At 32.6% G+C, this 17819-nt stretch overlaps 1 protein-coding gene across 11 annotated transcripts in view; it reads right to left on the reverse strand.

Moving 5' to 3' along the window:
- Positions 1-17619, reverse strand: part of LOC110427029 (NAD(P)-binding Rossmann-fold superfamily protein) — a 45119-nt gene extending 27500 nt beyond the window's left edge. For 5 of the 11 annotated variants that reach the window (XR_002446222.2, XR_002446226.2, XR_002446227.2 and 2 more), the window contains exons 1-8: positions 17364-17617; positions 16863-16906; positions 15247-15346; positions 12475-12622; positions 7696-7908; positions 7236-7370; positions 5622-5756; positions 5092-5307 (exon numbers count right to left, since the gene is read on the reverse strand). Coding sequence is in view for 4 of the 11 variants with exons in the window: in XM_021442383.2 (XP_021298058.1) it covers positions 5092-5307; positions 5622-5756; positions 7236-7370; positions 7696-7908; positions 12475-12622; positions 15247-15346; positions 16863-16906; positions 17364-17455 (1083 nt within the window). In the remaining 7 variants the exon portion in view is untranslated. Of the gene's footprint in view, positions 1-950; positions 1482-5091; positions 5308-5621; positions 5757-7235; positions 7371-7695; positions 7909-12474; positions 12623-15246; positions 15367-16862; positions 16907-17363 lie in introns of those variants that run through there. The other 6 variants (XR_002446225.2, XR_002446228.2, XR_002446224.2 and 3 more) reach the window with 3 other exon arrangements.
- Positions 17620-17819: the final 200 nt, after the last annotated feature.

Consider the following 17819-nt stretch of genomic DNA (forward strand, 5'->3'; position numbering starts at 1 on the left):
AACCCAAATTTCCCTAGCTTAACTCTTTTATTTTATATATTTCACCACCTTGTTATACATCTTATCTTAAGAAAATCCACTTTGATTCTCCATGTAGCCGATTGCCACTTTCTTATTGACTATAATTAGAATTCCATTACCATATCCTTTCCATTTTTCTTTGACCGGCCTCCCATTACAACTAATTATTTTTCATGCAATCATATTCTTTTATTTATTTAAGCACTTGGTTAATCACGCTTCACTATTGATTGCATGTTCTCTTTCATTATTTCTTGTCTTTCACTAGTTAACATCACATGCCCATCATTCTTTTCTTGAAGAAAATCGTAGACTTCCTTTGGCCAAATCTCACTTATTTCATTTTTCTTTTGTTAAGAAACCCACATGGCCGAATGTTCCCTTTCATGCTTGCTCAAGCATGTCCTCTTTTTTCTTTTGTCTTCACATGATGAGAGACTCACATATTCCCCACTAACTCACATAGTCTTTGTTTTTGAGATTTACCATTAGCAAACCACCCATGGTTTTTTATTTCTCCTTGTTTTCATGCATGCAAGGCCAACCATAGTTTTTATTTCTATCTCCACACATATGCAATTTCTTATGTGTCATCCATACCATTTGAATTTTCAATACAATTATATACATATTTGAATGTACATTTACTCTAAGAACGGGTTAATTGCTCATTGATTTTTCAACTTTTTATTATTTACAATTTAATCCTCCAACCTCTTCATCATTTACAATTTAAGCTTCCAAATTTTGCACTATTTATAATTTAATCCTTCAACTTTTCATTATTTACTATTTCATTCATCAACATTTTACTTCTTTTCAATTAAGTCCCTCCAACGATTCTTTTCACTTTAGCTACCTTCATAAAAATTTTTCCTATAACAAAATTCTCAAATCCATAAGTTCTTCACTCCCTCACTTTAGCCTAACTTATCTTTTCAAAACCGACCTTCGATATTTTGTTATTTTATTCAATTACATTATTTTTATATTATTTTGTTATTCAAAAATCATTTTAACTTCATATCATCTACTCCACTTCCACATGTCTTCTCACATCATCAAGAATCACAATTCATCTTAAAGCGCAAATAATATCTTAATTTGATTAACATCCAAAGGATAGGATGTTACAAACTCTCCCACTTAAAAACAAATTTATCTTCGAATTCTAACAATGTAGAGGGTTAGTGGATGTACATTTAGTCCTCAAATAGATATGGATATTCTACCCTCATCTCTTCTTCTGGTTCCCAGGTTGACTCTTAAACTAAATGGCTTTGCCATATTACCTTCAACGAGATGATATCTATGGAGCAAAGCCTCTTCACTAGTCAGTCTAGAATGGCCGATCTATACGCAATGGCACCTTTGTGCTCCAATATTTCGAATGGGCCAATATAGCAAGGATTGAGTTTCCCCTTCTTGCCTAATCTCCTAATCCCCTTAAGCGATGACACCTTCAGAAACAATCACCTACATCAAACTCCAAGGGCCTACGTCTGTTATCAGTATACGATGAATTGTGGTTATTGATAATGTGAAGAGACGTGTAAGTGGAATAGATATCGTGAAATTAAAGTAATATTTTCATATTCAAATATTATTAAAATAATATAAATGACTGAACCAAATAACAAAATATCGAAAGTTGATTTTGAAAAGGTAAGTTCGGCCAAAGTGGGAGAGTGAGGAATTTATGGATTTCAAAATTTGTTATAGGAAAAAATTTTGAGAAGGTAGCCAAAGTCAAAAAAATTATTGGAGGGGCCTGATTAAAAAAAAGTAAAATGTTGAGAGATGAAATTGTAAATGATGAAAAGTTGAAGAATTAAATCGTAAAAAATGAAAAGTTTAAAAAACTAAATTGTAAATAATGAAAAGATTTAAAGATTAAATTTTAAATAATAAAAAGTTTTAAGGACCAATGAGCAATTAACCAATCCGTAGATTAAATGCACAATTAAATATGTATATATTTGTATTTGAAATTCAAATGGTGTATAAGTGGCACATAGGAATTTTGCTTGTGCATGGAGATAGAAGAGAAAAGGGCGACTAACTATGCATGCATAAAATTAGGGAGAAATACAAATCCATGGATGATTTGCCCATAGTAAATTTAAAAAACAAAGACTGTGCGAGTTACTAGGGAGCTTGTGAGTCTCACCATCTGAAGACAAATGGAAAAGGAAGATATGCAGAAGTAAGCATGAAAAAGACCATTCGACCATGTGGGTTGTTTAAACAAAAGAAAAATGAAATAAATAGAATTTAGTCAAAAGCAACCCACATTATTCATAGAGAAAAGAATAACAAGCATGTAATTTTAACCAGTGAAAGACAAGAACGAATAAAGGAGAACATGTAACCAATAGTGAATGGCGTAAAGAACCAATTGCTTAAACAAATAAAAGAATATGATTGCATGAAAAATAATTGATTGCAATGGAAGACCGGTCAAAGAAAAATGAAAACAATAAGGTAATGGGTATCTACTAATGGCCAACATGAAAGTGGCAATCAGCTATAAGGAGAGTCAAAGGATTTTCTTAAGATAAGATGTGTAACAAGATGATGAAATACATAAAACAAAAGATTTAAGATTAGGAGAATCTGCCCACTCTTCAAGATTAACCCGAGAGCTCCATGATGCTTTACAAGAGTGGTTCCAATGTTGATTTTGAGAAGAAAAAAGAAAACTTGAGAGACTTCTTTGATCCCTCGAAAACAGATGTTTTTCATAACCTTATTAAGCAACAAAAAATCTAGTCCAAAAAACCTCATAGAGCTAAAAAAGCTTAAAGAGGTAATGAGAAGCCTGGTTGAGAGAAATTGAGGGTTTAACACTCGGCCAAAGAGTAAGGAGTTTAAATGGTTGAGCTTATCTACTCACCTTTGAAGCAATTAGGGCTTCCAAAATTGGAGTTGATGGCTAGAAATCCAAAGCTTAGCTAAGGGTCTTTCTATTTAAGGTTCAAAAATTAAGAGGTCAAAGAGATTAAAGATTTTAAACTCTTATGGTAGATTTGGAATTGTGTGATGGAGCACTGTTTAATTTTTCTCTAAATGAGATTAACCATTTACAAGGTAATTAGAAAATTTTTTTAGTTGATCACTTTAGTTAGTTGTGTTGAGAAAGTTCTTCAGGTCTTAATATTTAAACTATTATTGTTGTGCAGCACCAAATAATATTTTTTAGATCTAACAAATAGTGATTGCTTCCCAATTTCAAGAGTTGTTAGGTTTTTTTTTAGTTCTTTATTCACTAGAAAATTTGGAAAATTAAATGGATTGCCCTTATTTATTTTTCGTTTTTTTAAAGAAATGAATAGCTCAAGTGATAGAAATTGAAGAACTAAAATAAAATTCTAATCTTGTTGTTTCATTGATGAAAGAAGGGTAAAAAGGTCATGAAATTGATGCCACATCATTAAATAAACGGAGACTTAAACAGTAGACTAATAGAGTCCAAGGACATCTATTATTTTGGGATAGAATGTCCATTTCAAATACTAATGGACCTAAAGTGAATTATGATCAAACTTGAAGGCAGTAGAGGTATTTTACCCTTAAATAATTGTTATTAGGCTTTTGATTATTTTTGGGAGAAAGCATGCTAGAGCAAATGAATGTAAAGAATATCCTCACACACCTTGTTTGTTTTCAAAAATATCTTATATGTATGTTTCTCTAAACAAAGTAAGTTTTATTCCATTATTTCAGTATATGAAAATGGAGTCAAGAATATGATTACTTTTTACTCTGGTTTGTTCATACGAATAAGATCTACATATGAATGGTTTTGTTTATTCATATGATGAAGATTGATTTACGAATACTTTCGTTTATTCATATGATGAAGATTGATTTATGAATGTTTTGATTTATTCATATGACAAATAATGATTTATGAATGAGATAAGATCTTTGATTATTTTAAAAAATGTTTCAAGAGTTACAAAAAAATCCCTAAGAAGTAAGATAATCGATATCATAACTCGTTCTATGACCCTACTGACGAGTTATAATAGTTAGCATATGACCCTGCTAATAGGTTACACTAGTTAGCATACGCCTCCGCTAACAGGTTACAGTAGTTAGTATATGACTCTACTATGAGGTTACAATAATTAGTATACAACCTACTAATGGATTATAATAGTTAAATAATGATCATGAGAATAATTTGTCAATACAATCCTTATCAAAGTTTATAGTAGTGATCGTACCTAAAGATGAAACTTTATAAGTTTTAAAGGTTGAATCTATGATTTACTTGAATGATACTTGAAGAATAATATTCGACGGCCAATGATTTATGAACTTATAAAATTATTCTTTTAGGATATAATGATTCTTTAATTGTTTTGAAAGCATGATGTATTGATATGCTCTTGAATGATCCATATAATTTATTGAAAATGGTGCTTAATCAAGCAAGGTGTGTGTGGCTATACTTATTGGGTTGCAGTTTGCTCAGTCTTTTATTTATATTTTTGTAGATGACTAGAGATGAGAGCTTTAAAATTATGGGAGCTAAGAGAACTATTTGAGAAGTCTACTTTAGTGTGTCAAGACATAACTAGATATGTTAAAACTCTATTATGTGTAATTAGTAGTTAAGTTTCTTATTGATTTAATTTATTATCTTGGAAACTTTAGATAAGTTGTAGTAGTTTAAATTTCGAATATATGTGAAGAGAATTGTCAATATGAATTCAATTGAAGACTTTTATATGAATAATAAATAGAAGGGCTTTGTATTACTTTTGGGACATATTCTCAAGGTAACATGACCGTGTTATGTCTTGGTTTTAAGACATGAAAAAAGTCACCCATAAAAAAGAGAAAAAGCACAAATCCAAAAGTACCAAATTACTATAACCCAAGCAGAGAAAAGAAGAAAGGGATGAACAAATGATTAAAGAAAACCTTTAAATCATCCAATCACTGCATTAAGAAAATTGAAAAAAGTACTTGAGATACCACAAAAGATAGCAAAGACCAAGAGCAAAATAATCTCAAACAAACTATCTCTAACGAAAAAAGTGCAGAGGCAAGTCCTACCTGGACTTGCATGGCTGAACCAAACAAAGACTCTTCGTGCTCAATAAGCCGTTGAAGAAGCATCTGGTAATGATCTACACCTAAATTTACCACTGGCTCTGTTTGAATGTGCAATCCTGCAAGTTGTGTAACGACATAGGAGGCCATAACCTGTCCAAAAATTGCAGGGATGGTACCCAGAACAGGTATGATGCGGACCCTAAACCCAGGTACTATCTGACACCAAGATAACAAGTTAAATTTTTAGATTACACACATAGGTACATACTAACATAAACCAAAATTCTTTTCTTTTTCCTCTTACCAATAAATCTAATTATTGCAAAAACTAGGGCCCTAATGCTATCAAGTTAAAATAAAGTAGCTAAAAGAAACACAGCTCTAATTCCACCCCCAAAAAAAAAGTTTAAATGCCAAATTCTGTTGCAATAGTACTTCGAAATAAAGTACTCACTAAATTTCTCCATTGATGTGCAGTAATCACTAAATAAAGTACTTCGAAATTTCAAAAGTAACAGAAGCATCCTCACTTGATAATCTGAAGGGTTCTCTTCTTCACCACTTGGCCCCTTAAAAGGAAGCAGCTTAGCTTTAGGTTTCTCTAAAGAGAAAACAACAGGAATTCCACCCTCAATGCCATAATCTTTCCTTAAACGATGTCTCACCTAAAAGTAGGAAATTGACAAGGAGTTAAGCGATCAATAGCAGGAAATAAACCACTAAACAGAGATAAACAAGGGTAAATTTCAATCTCCAAAATTACTACACATGCATAAAGATATTCAAGTTTTTCCAAGCCAAACAGAATTCTGGCTGAAACCAACACCCCAAAATAAACACCATTTAGGTCAGCAACAACAGCAAAACTGCAGTAGAAAGTGTAGATTCAAATGCCAGAGAAAACCACAACCCATTGTAAAAAGAATTGACAATTTCAAAACAATTTCACTGTATTCCGAATCAATAATTCAAACTACCAAAAGCTCAAATCTCAAGAATTTATAATAATACAAAACCTCAATAATTCAAAAATCCAAAGTTACTGAAACTAAAATAATTTAAATTCCGTACAGGCTAAACCCAAAACCCTAATATAAACTACAAATACCAACTAGGATAATGCTCTATTACTAACCAAAAGAAACCAAATAATCCAAAATATCCTAAATTTAGATAAAAATTCAAGTCCAACCCATAAAATATAAGAAACTAGTAAAAAAGTTAAATAATCGAATTCCTCAAGCACCTTCTTTCCACCCTGCATCAAGCACCATGCCCAACTCAACTATAAACCTAATTTTTCTCATCATTCCCATCATTCTGCCATCAAATATTCCTATTTATTAGCCCCAAAATTCCTTACCATTATGCCATCATCAATTTGAGCTCCCCCCCGGGTTCTATGTTATACTTTTTAACTTGCTATTGCCAATCCATAAGCATTAGTGCATTAACATATCATCTTCGACAAAAGCATCATGCTCCATTCCAAATGGTTAAAAAAATTTTTGCATGCTATTCCAAAGTTGTAAGCTAAACCCAACACACTCATAGTAACGTACCTCTCAGTTTCTTTAAATCAATAAATTTGAATGTAAGCTATGAAGGTTTCAAACAGATAGAAAAGTGTTAAGGAATCTCAAGCAACCCTTTTGGTCAAGGAGAGGAACCAAGTAGAAATTACTGGACCGTAAAAGAGAAGCAAGAACTGTCCTACAACATCAGGATTTATCTCTCCAGCCTTACCATTCTTTGAAGGAAAAGGAAAATGAAGCAGAAAAATGTGCAATTTTAAATCCATTATTTAAAGAATGGTTGTAAGTTATATTTTCATTTACTGTCAAACATGATTCAAAAGAAAGTATTGATCTTCCCAAAAAAAATGTACTTTGTATTTAAAGAAAAAAATTTACCAATTTAGAATGTTAAAAGCATATTACATATCATAGTAAACAAAATCTAACAATTTCATTTCATATATATTAGAAAGCATCATAACTAAAATAAACAAATAAACAAATTAATTGGGTAACCAGAAGGCAAGAGGTGCTAGCAATCAATTATCAAAGCAAAAAGACAGAGGCACAGAAATATATTTCAACTAGTTAGGGCTCCAAAATTTTGAAAAATGACAGAGTGATTACAGCTCTAGATAATGGATCATTCGTTGACTCTCTTAAATCAGCCACACGAATTCTTGTTGGGTCAGCTCTAGCTCCAGCTCCTGTAGCAGATAGTACCTTCAAACCTCTGCGTACACATGCAGCCAGAAGCGCCACCTATTACAAATGGAAATATAATCATCTTAAGCTGGACCTCTGCCATTACCGCAGTCTGTGTAAATACAGAAATTATGTCTAATAAGCCAACAGACTATTAGCAATTAGCTGAAAGAAATTATTTTGCTTCTTTACTCACACTTTAGACAACTCAGGTATCAGACAAGCACATTGAAGGATACCAATGCACTAAGATAAAAAGGAAAGAGCAAGAAAAGAAAATGGATTTTATACAAATTAAAACACAACAAATTGACTCCAATGTTATATACTTCATATCTAACCTGTTGGCAAAAACTGGAAGTTCGTAAGTCATGATGGATACCTTTGTGTCAATGTTATCAATGCAGTCCAAAATAAAATCAGGGTTGCCAGAAAGAATTTCTTCTTCAGATGACACATCATACAGTAGCACCTTCGCTTCTATTTGGCATTCAGGGAAGATTGAAGCAAAATGCTTCCTGAGGCACTCAGCTTTTGGAATACCAACATCTGCTCGTGTTGCAACAGCGTGTCTATTTAATGATGAAAGTGATACCTTATCATGTAATCAAAAATAAGTACAGATTTCTTATAAATATAAAATTTTAATGCATATCATTTTTGAAAGAAGTAAATCCATGCTTTGCATTCCCCAACCTACTTATGCTATCATTTCCTTCCTCTAGTAGCAAAGCTAAATTAGAATATGCAAACATAACGTGAAATTTTATATAATTGTTAAAATGTTATTACATGTAGCAAGTCTTTGAAAGTGCTAGGAGCATGCCAGAAACAATGAGAAGCTATTGTAAAACAACACACCAAATAATAACCAAAAAGGTCGAGTCCAGGCTCCAGGATATTTTACACATAATATTCATATTAAATTCACATATCCTTTGAAATAAAGGTAATGATGATGCAGCAAGTCATTTCATGATTTTATTTCAAACCAAAGGGCAATCCTCCCCAAATTTCAGAATCTTTCTTTATGTTATACATCTTAAGGGTCTACATATTTCATTTATCCAGTAAGCTAGTTAAAATTTTGCTATATAATTGCCCCTAGAAAAATCAGCCATCTCAGCCAATGTGAAGTAGTGTTTTTAAACCTAGACCAGTAAGCAAAACATTCAGTCTAGCAGGTTCGGTTCAACCAGTTACACCGCTTGATGTATACAGTCCAAAAGTGTTCTTGTAAAGAAATAGACTGACAGGAATTTGATGTTTTATGCTTGTCACACCCCCAACCCAAGGACTGAGGACATTGAAACACCATATACTCATGGAACAAATCCCATAAGGATGTAAGGCAACAAATATCTAACTAAACCAAAATCGAAATCTCATTGTATCTCCAATATTTCATTTTATAAAAAATCATGACTTCAAGCTTGAAGAAACCAAATTATTCAAAAGATACAAAAGTTCCATCTAAGCTAGCAATTCTTCTAGAACCAATACAAAAATAATCACAACCAAAGTTAGACAAGACTAAGGACAGTTACTAATCTAGCTAATACATGCTCTCTTCAAAAAAAGTCTACTCCCCAGAAACACAAATATCAAAATCAGAAAAAAAAAAAGTAAGGGAAATGAAAAAATTGTGTACAACAACTCAACAAGAAACCAGCATCCCCTCAGTTGGGTTAAGCAAGCTTCAAAACCTTTAGGCTAAATTATCAGATATAATGATTCAAAACCAAAATAGGACAATCTAATATTCATAATTATATTTATTCCAAAATTGAATATTCAAATAGCCATGCTAACAATGTTTTACAAAATTATAAGTTCATAAGTATCCGATAACATGCTATGGTCACACTTAATCACAGTGGCATAGGTCAAATCAAAACAAGAACCATAACTAACTCTAGTGGCAATAGGTCAAAAGTATATCAAAAGCATCTGCAGATGGGTGCCTGTATAATAGGGAGACAAGTAGTGTTGCAACAAGTAAAAATAAATGTGTTGGAGGCGGGGGAAAGGAAGATTGGAGCAGTCCTTGAGACATTGAGTATCGTGGCTGGCAATGATAAATAAAATTTAGGAAAAATATAGAGAAAGTGAGGTGGCAGAGAAAGATGGAGAATTAGGTGGAAAAAGCATAACAAGAAAGAGTATTTGGAAGAGCGTAGAAAGGGAATCTGTTGAGTTTCAAGTGCTTCATCGATGAATTGTCTCTATATATAGACCAAGAAACAGGGGTTACTCAAGAGTAATATGCACATAGTAGGAGCGGTTATTAAGAGCAAATATGTACGTGATGAGAGAAACACATTACACCATTATGTATAGTGGGGTAGTGGGTTTTTTATACATTCATGCCGCCAATGCCATAGTGGATTTGTCACACTCAGAAGTGTGTCACTTGTTCCCAAAAAATAGCGGAAAGCGCTCATACTTCAAGGAAAAGTTAAGAAGAATTTATTTAAACAGCATCCATATCTAAGCCACAAAGCGAAACGCACTAGAACATCCCAAGAACGAAAGTAACACGTGAACCCAGCCATTTGTCCCAAGTTACTTTCACTGATGCCATGCTCTACTTGTTCATTGCTCTCTGTATAGTCATATGATACTGTGAAATAACTTCATGTAATATATTACGCGATAAGACAAATAATATATTAGTAGCCAAAATCAAGCATCAACTATCCTAGTAGCCTAATAATCCAAAAAATACTCAAAAGTCGAAAATCAAAACTATAAAATTATCAAAACAAGCCATGACTCTGTTGATCATCCTAAGACACTTAGGGTATCGCAACCTCTTTACCTAATGAGTTTTGAAATGTTTTTGAAAAGGAATATTCTTTTATAATTTGAAAAATATAATAATATTGGAAAATTATAAGTTAAAACAAAAAACCAGTAACAAACATGATATTTGATGAAAAAAATTCCTATATTAGCCAAAACTTAGTTTCATAGATGTTTCACAAAACAAAAAAAAAATTTACTAAATATACTTAGAGATAATTTACCAAAAAGATATTTATTCAAGCAAAAATCAATAAAATTTATATAATCAAAATTTCTGAAGTTTATAGAAAAATGGATCAAAGATTAATCATAAATAAATTTTAAAATAATTAACGTGTTTTACTAAATTCAAAATTTCAAAATCTCATGGTCATTTAACCCAATTTGACCTCTTGTGATATATGACCTAGGTCACATTTTGAGTTGAAACCAACACTATTTGAAGTCCACAAAAGCCAAATAGGATTCAGTCACAAGGAAGACCAGAATTCCATTTTTCCAGCAGCCAAAAGTTCCAAAATGTACACCAATATGCCCAGAATTTCTGAGTTTTATGGCCATTTGGCTGTCTTTAAGGCCTCGATTCTCTTAACACATAAAACCCATAACCAAGCCATCAAAACCAATAGAAAGCTGCATTTAATACTACAAAACCCATCCAAGACTCAACCAAAGCATCACAGGAAAGTGGATTTCTGGTGACTGAATACTGAGGTTTCGAAACTATCAAAACCCCGTTTTTCAAACATTCAAAAATTAATATCTCTCAAACTAGAAATCTAAATGAGGTGCCACATGAACCATTAGAAAGATCTCCACAAGCCATTTTGATTGGTATCCATCATGTCTCCAAAAGGTTATCGGAGTGGTGCTTGTATTATTGAAAAAATCTAATAATAATAAACTAACACATGGGGTTTCTAGTACAAAACTCAAAATACCATAACCTAAAAGATTTTTTCAGACTAGTCTTTCCTTAATCTTGAGTTTGAAAAACCTTTGTCCCAAAATTTCAGCCTTCCTCTCTCTTCTAGGGTTTTCTTTTCCCAATTTTGCCTGTTGACCAGACTAAAAGAATAACGTATAATAGGTTTTGTTTCTAAAGGAGGGTTGTAACTAGTCAAAGATAACCACTCTTACAAGAATTGAGCATTTTGGGCCAGGTACTACAACACTAGTTGAATACTTGGTTTTGTCCTTTCTAAAGTTGGTGATAGTGACACCAAAATGAGCTGTCAATGCACATCTTTTTCTTGAATTTGACTTTTCAAATCTCATCTGAAAGCAAATTTAATGGCAGCACCTTTCCTTTTTCCTTCCTTGTCTCTAGCTGAAACCTTCACCTTTTTTCTTTTCCAAAGTTTCTCTCCCTCAAGTAAGTCTGAACAGATATAGAGCTTCTTAGTTCTTTCTCATTTGCACTTCCAGTTTCCAAGCACAAATGTAATTAATTACAACACTTATTCTTTCTCTCTTTCATTGTTCTATTTCCCTTTTTCAGCCAATAAAAAATCTCTCTTTCAACTTCACCTCATGCTCCAAGCTTCTTCCTTTGCATTTTTCATAGTTTTTTGTAGGTGATATAGTAGTGTTGGGGTGGCTAGTGCTAGTGTATGGTGATGATTATTTTCTAAAGCTTCTTTTTTCATTTTCAATTTGCAATTTAAAATACCAGATATAACCTTAGATCTATAAGATATTACAATTACACCCCATAAATACAATACAGTGACAAAAAATCTAAGTAAGCTAATCCCTTAATTAGCTTATCAGCATTCGGCATCATCACAATGATTTCCAATCCCATCACTTACCAGTTAAGACAGATCTTAATAATGTGAAATGGCCATAAACTTTTTAGTGAATGCTAAAACAAATAATATGGCTTCACATACCCCAAAAATAGGCCAAACTCCATTTCTAGGATCATATTATCCTGCTTGAGTTGGCATTTACTGAAAATTGACGCAATAGGAAACAAAGTCACAATATCTTCTAAATATGGTTAAGTTTCGGAGAAATTTAAGAATTTAAGAGCACTACAATCCTTAACATCCAGACACCCAGCAAACTTTCATGCTGTTTGCTCAAAAACAAAAGAGATATGAGACAATAAATTCAATAGATGGAGAAGACGGTCATAGAGAAAATAGCATATTGACAAGAAGGTCATAGAGAAAATAGCATATTGGCATAAAAATTTGATCTAACAGAAATTGTAGCTGAAGGACAACTTGCACCAGAGAAGCAAAACTGTTAATACAAAGTTCAAATGAATATGCAACATTTTACATGCTAGATACTAACAAAGCCCAAGTAAATTAACAGTGGATTAACAACACATATCCAATACCTGGTCAAAGTCCACCAATAGGAGCTTGCCAACTCCTGATCTCAGAAGCATAGATGCAGCATGACTTCCAACACCTCCAAGACCAATGACTACAACATAGGATGTTGTAACCTTTTGTTGAGAGTCAAGGCCAAAGAACTGAATGTTCCTAGTAACACACAACAAAGACAAAGACATGTTTTCACTTATTCTCTCAATATGTTGAAGAAGGATAATCAAGTACTCCTAAATACCACACTAGGCACATCCTACATATCAATATTGACCGATCCATAACATCCTAGTTCAGAAAATAGTCTATGAAATTTAAAAGGTACAAACATTCTCAGAACTTCACCATTACAATGATTATATCCATCACAATGTAAAGCTTTAACATGATATCTCCAAAAGACCAAATGGTGATGCAGTGCATTAACTAAAACAAATACAAGATTTGTGAGTAATAAAGGCCAAATAGTAGCACCATTTACCAAAACTATTTTTTCAAAAAATGAAATTTTTTATAAAAGTTACTGAAAAAAACACTAAGCCTGCTCAAAATTTGCGGGTTGACTACATCAGTAAATTGCACCACTATAATATCCCTTTAAAGTTTCAAATGCTAAAGGAGCCCCTACTTATTTCATAATCTCAGCATACTCAACCATTTTCAAGATCAATTTCTCAAAAATGGCTGAGCTAGACTCTACCAGGACTAGGCTTGTTTTGCTGGGAAATGTGCTTGAGTTCAAGTTGAGCTTTCCATGAATTGGTCAAGCTCAATTCAATACAAGACTGTATAAGGTTGAGCTCATTTGGATTGACCAAAATCAGCAAGTAGAAAATTCTTTACTAATGAAAAAATTTAAAAATTTATTCCAAACAACATAACACACTCAAAGATATCACAATGAATTATTTAATTTTATACCCAATTACCCATAAAAAATTGGAGATCAAGAGGAAAAAAAAGTGTTTCCTGGATATGAGCTACAAAAATGACTTGGAGAGTGAATGGGAAAGCTTCAAAGATGTGAATGGAGGGCTTTTGAGTCATGTAGAGCAAATGAGAACAAACTTGAGGCCAAGGGGTGAGGCAGAAATAGAAGACATGAGTGAGAAAATAACATGAAAGACAAATGAGTCATGCACGGGGAAAATAAAAGAGAGGTCTGCGTGTGTGTGTGTGTGTGTGTGAAAATAGAGGTTCGAGTTACTGGAAAGGAAGAATGATAAGAGAGGAGAGTGTGGGTGAAAGAGTTTGGAGGAACCATCGAGCAAGAGAATTGAAGAAGGGCAGAGCCAAGACATTTAGAGTCTATTTATCCCAGCTAGAGCTTCCGTATGAAGTACTGTCCAAGAGGAGCTGTTCTAAAATTGCAGGAAAGATAAGCTCAGATAACATTTTGAAAACTTGATGCAAAAGTGATGTGGGATTGAAGAAACTATTTGATAATATTTAAATTTATTTTTAATAAATAAAAACTAAAAGGCTCAACTTTACTAAACAAAAATTTTAGAATCAAGGGCATAAATAAAATAAAATAATTTTGTATTAATTAAAAATAATAATAAAAATTAAACCAATAGAAAAAATTGACTAAATAAAAAAGATGAATATTAAAAAATATAATTCTTCCTATAATTTTATGAATTACTTAATGGTAAGTAAGAATATAGAGAAGTTTTATTAAATATTTGTTACCACAAATTAGCACTTTTTGAAGAAGCTTTGATTTGTAGCTTAGTCTAAAAGATCAAAGGCCTTTCTCGCACAAGTCAAAATTTTTAAATTTTGCGAGCCAAACAAATTGCTTTTGCTTCTGTAGTAAGAAAGCTCTTCCATAAGCTACGCCAAACACCCACTTAGGCTTTTAAATGGAGTTTAAATACCTCAATTCACAGCATATACATTAGTCATTAAGAGCAAATCTGTCAAGTATTTAGGATAAAGGTACATAGGTGTTTTTGTACCTAACGTTTTAATGTAAATACATATCAGACTACCACATTGGTTGACTCTCTAGCTTCTCCAATCTATTATTTTACCATATCAAAACGGCTCACAACATTTGAGGTCTAGCTGTAATTTTAAAAAGATTGTGGGTTTAACAAAAATTCTAGAAGATGGCTAGAATGAAGTTAAAAAGTAATAGTATATAAAACGAAAATGTAAAACAAACAGATAAAAAAATATAAACGAGCAACTCAAGAACAGACATGCTTAGCTCACCTATGTTCAAGCTTGGTTCATTTATTAAATGAGTTTAAAAATTTTGTTCAAACTCATTTATTTAATTAGTAACCAAACATAAACAAGCTTAAATTGAACTCTTTCATGAGTTGTTCAACGAGCATAATGGTTCCTTACACCACCATATGTAGACGTTTTACATATTTACCAAATTCCTGGTTGTTGTCCAATGGGATGTTTGAGACCTCATATTATTTGAACAATAACCCGAAGTCCCCTTGATTGTTGAAATTTTGCCAAGATGTTCATGCACATCAAAATTTTTGTTATAACAAGCTTAATGTATAGCACAACAAATTTCATTGCAATAAACGTTTTAGATATGTTCACAACAAGAAAGTGCAGAGGACATAATGTTCAGATAGAAAAGACCAATAACATGTCAGAATACGAGATTGAAGGAAAAGAATGACTAAGGAATTTGAGAAATGATAAAGAAAGAAAACCACAATTCTCAAATATCATTTCAATCACATAACAAAGGTAAGCTTTGGATACATAGTGTGACCAAAGTCAACTGGACAAATAAAATTTACCTAGTCAGTTGTTCGGAAACTATTTCATCTGCTAGAAGGTTCAAGCCAGACATCCCACAATTCCCGTTTCCAGAATCAATCCAGCATTTGATAGCTTTCTCTAATGCAATTCCAATTCGACTTAGTAACAGCAACCAAAGACATGGAAAAATAACATTTTCAACAATTTTCTAATATCATAACTAGAAAGCTTAACGGGAAACAGTTCAAATTTGAGCAGCACCTGATATTAAATATTTAGAATAACACAATTAACAAAGCCAATTGCCTCTTATTAAATTCCAGCATGTTTAGCCTTTTTGTATGTGTTGTATGTCAAGTGGAGCATTGAACACCAAGGTTTAAAATAATTGCTCTTACTCATCCCTTGTGACTAGCATACTACACATTCAAACAAAAATCAGCACCTCATGCAAGTTTATTTAGAAGTATAACTTATAACCAACAGGAAACATCAACAACCATTTAGCTTGGTGGTACCTCCACCTTAAAAGGATTTCAGGTGTTGTTTGAGAGTATGAATACATGTGATCAAAAACAACAGCCTAAGGACTTAAGCATACCTATCTTCAAGAAGAATTAGAGATCTTATTTATGTAGAATGTTTTTTATCGAATTTCCTGTTTTGCTAGGATTAGAAGACAAAGGCTGTAATTTACATATACTCAGAATTGTTAATTTCACACTTTAGCTTCCGAAAATTGGAATTGTACCGCATTTTCTTTCTCTACACTTTATTTCTTCTCCTTTCTCCTTCTTTACACCCTCATCTATAGGCAATAGAGAGAGTTGGATAAAGGAATAAGAGAGATTTACCCCTCCTTCTGCGAACAATCCAACAAATTTTAAAAAATAATAATAAAAATTTTATATTGGGTATTGGTCTTTATCAATACTTATAAAGTAGTTTGTAAAAATCAGTTTAAGCAACCAAATAAAGCAGAGGATTTTCGAAGTCAAGCAACATGTTAAGAGAGGTCAAGGTTAAAAAAAAAAAAACAACTGTTACATTACAGCTTAAGTTTTCCCTTTGGCACCTTTAGCCTAAAATAGCTTTTTATGGTATTGGATCTCACGAACTTTTATAAGGAAATAAACCACACCACCATGCTTTTCATTCTTAAGTAATCATGTGACACGAATTTGTATGTCTACCACTGATATCTTCTGTTCATGTTAACTGAATCAATAGACGGTTGTTTTTTAAAAGGTGCTAATGTATTTTTACATAACCTCTCTACTAAAGAGGATACACCATAATCCTGTCAGGAGCTGTTTACTAAACAATCATGGATTCTTTATAGGTCAAACACATAGTGGCTCATAGTCATTGTGTGAGAATTACTAGGAGGCTTATCACTCACTGCATACGAGAACAATCATGCAGATATTGGTTTCTCTAGCAGCTATCATTTTCAGCTAATCCAAATAGTAATTTATTGCTGCGGAATCATGTTTGTCACATTATAAGGTGTATTGATAATAGTTAAAGGCATGTAGAGATCAGAGATCCATCAAATGAGACAATAAAAGGGCAAAGCTTTTTCTTTCAGACAAAAAGCTCCGCATGGATGGTGATTCACAAGATAATCATTAAGTAACATATAGGACAATACCACTCAATTTGGCAGCCTTTTTATCCAACTGATTTGCAACACTTCTGCAAAATACATAACAAATACAGTCAACAACCATCACAATCTCCTCTTCTGAAGATAGTCATTAAAATTCGACAAATCGCCTACAGGAAATAACCCATTTTCTATCTTTAAGGAAATCAGATTAATTGAAAGAGTGGATTAAAATTCATAAATTGATTTTTCTCCGCAACTAAAAGAAAAAATAATTACTTCAATACAGCAGCTTGAAACATAAAACTTCGAAACTTAGACCCAAAAAGGAGAAAAGAAACGCTGAGCTTTTAAGTGAACCTGGCCGGCGACTAACAAAGAGTAATGAACATTTTTAATGGAGAAAACAGAAGATTTTGTATTATTGTTAAATTTTCGATCGAAAGGATAAAGAACAAGCGAGGAAGGGCACGATAAAAGAGAATGGGAGTGTGTGAGTTTCATGCAGCAACGAGAGAGACAATGAGATGATGATAAGACACTTGCCTTGGAAGAAGCTTAAGAACAAAGAAGGTTGAAACGGCACCAGCAAGAGCTCCAGCTCCCACCAACACCAAGCACTTCAGCTTCTCCTCCATATATACCTTTTTTTCTTCTTTCGGGTTCTTGAATCTTTAGTCTTCGCGGCTCAGGGTTTTTGGTAGCGACTGTTGAAAGGGCTGCAGAAGAAACTAGACTGAAAGGAGGTCTTTTTTTTTCTTTCTTCAAAAAAACAATCAAGGCATAACTGATATGAACTCACTTCTAGCCCCTCTAGCTAGTTTATAAAAAAGTAAATTTAATCCCTAAAGAATAATTTATGTAAATTAAGTTTTTTTAAAAAAAATTTATTACTAATATTAATTTAAATCTTAATACAGTTAAATATGCTTATATAACATTAATTGGATTAATAACAAGTTTTATATTTTTAAAAGGTATTGGATCTCCTTTCATCATCTT

The sequence above is a fragment of the Theobroma umbraticum genome, unplaced genomic scaffold (genome assembly GCF_002168275.2).
Source record: "Theobroma umbraticum cultivar Fairchild unplaced genomic scaffold, ASM216827v3 scaffold_239.1, whole genome shotgun sequence".
In the NCBI taxonomy this organism is placed as follows: Eukaryota; Viridiplantae; Streptophyta; class Magnoliopsida; order Malvales; family Malvaceae; genus Theobroma; species Theobroma umbraticum.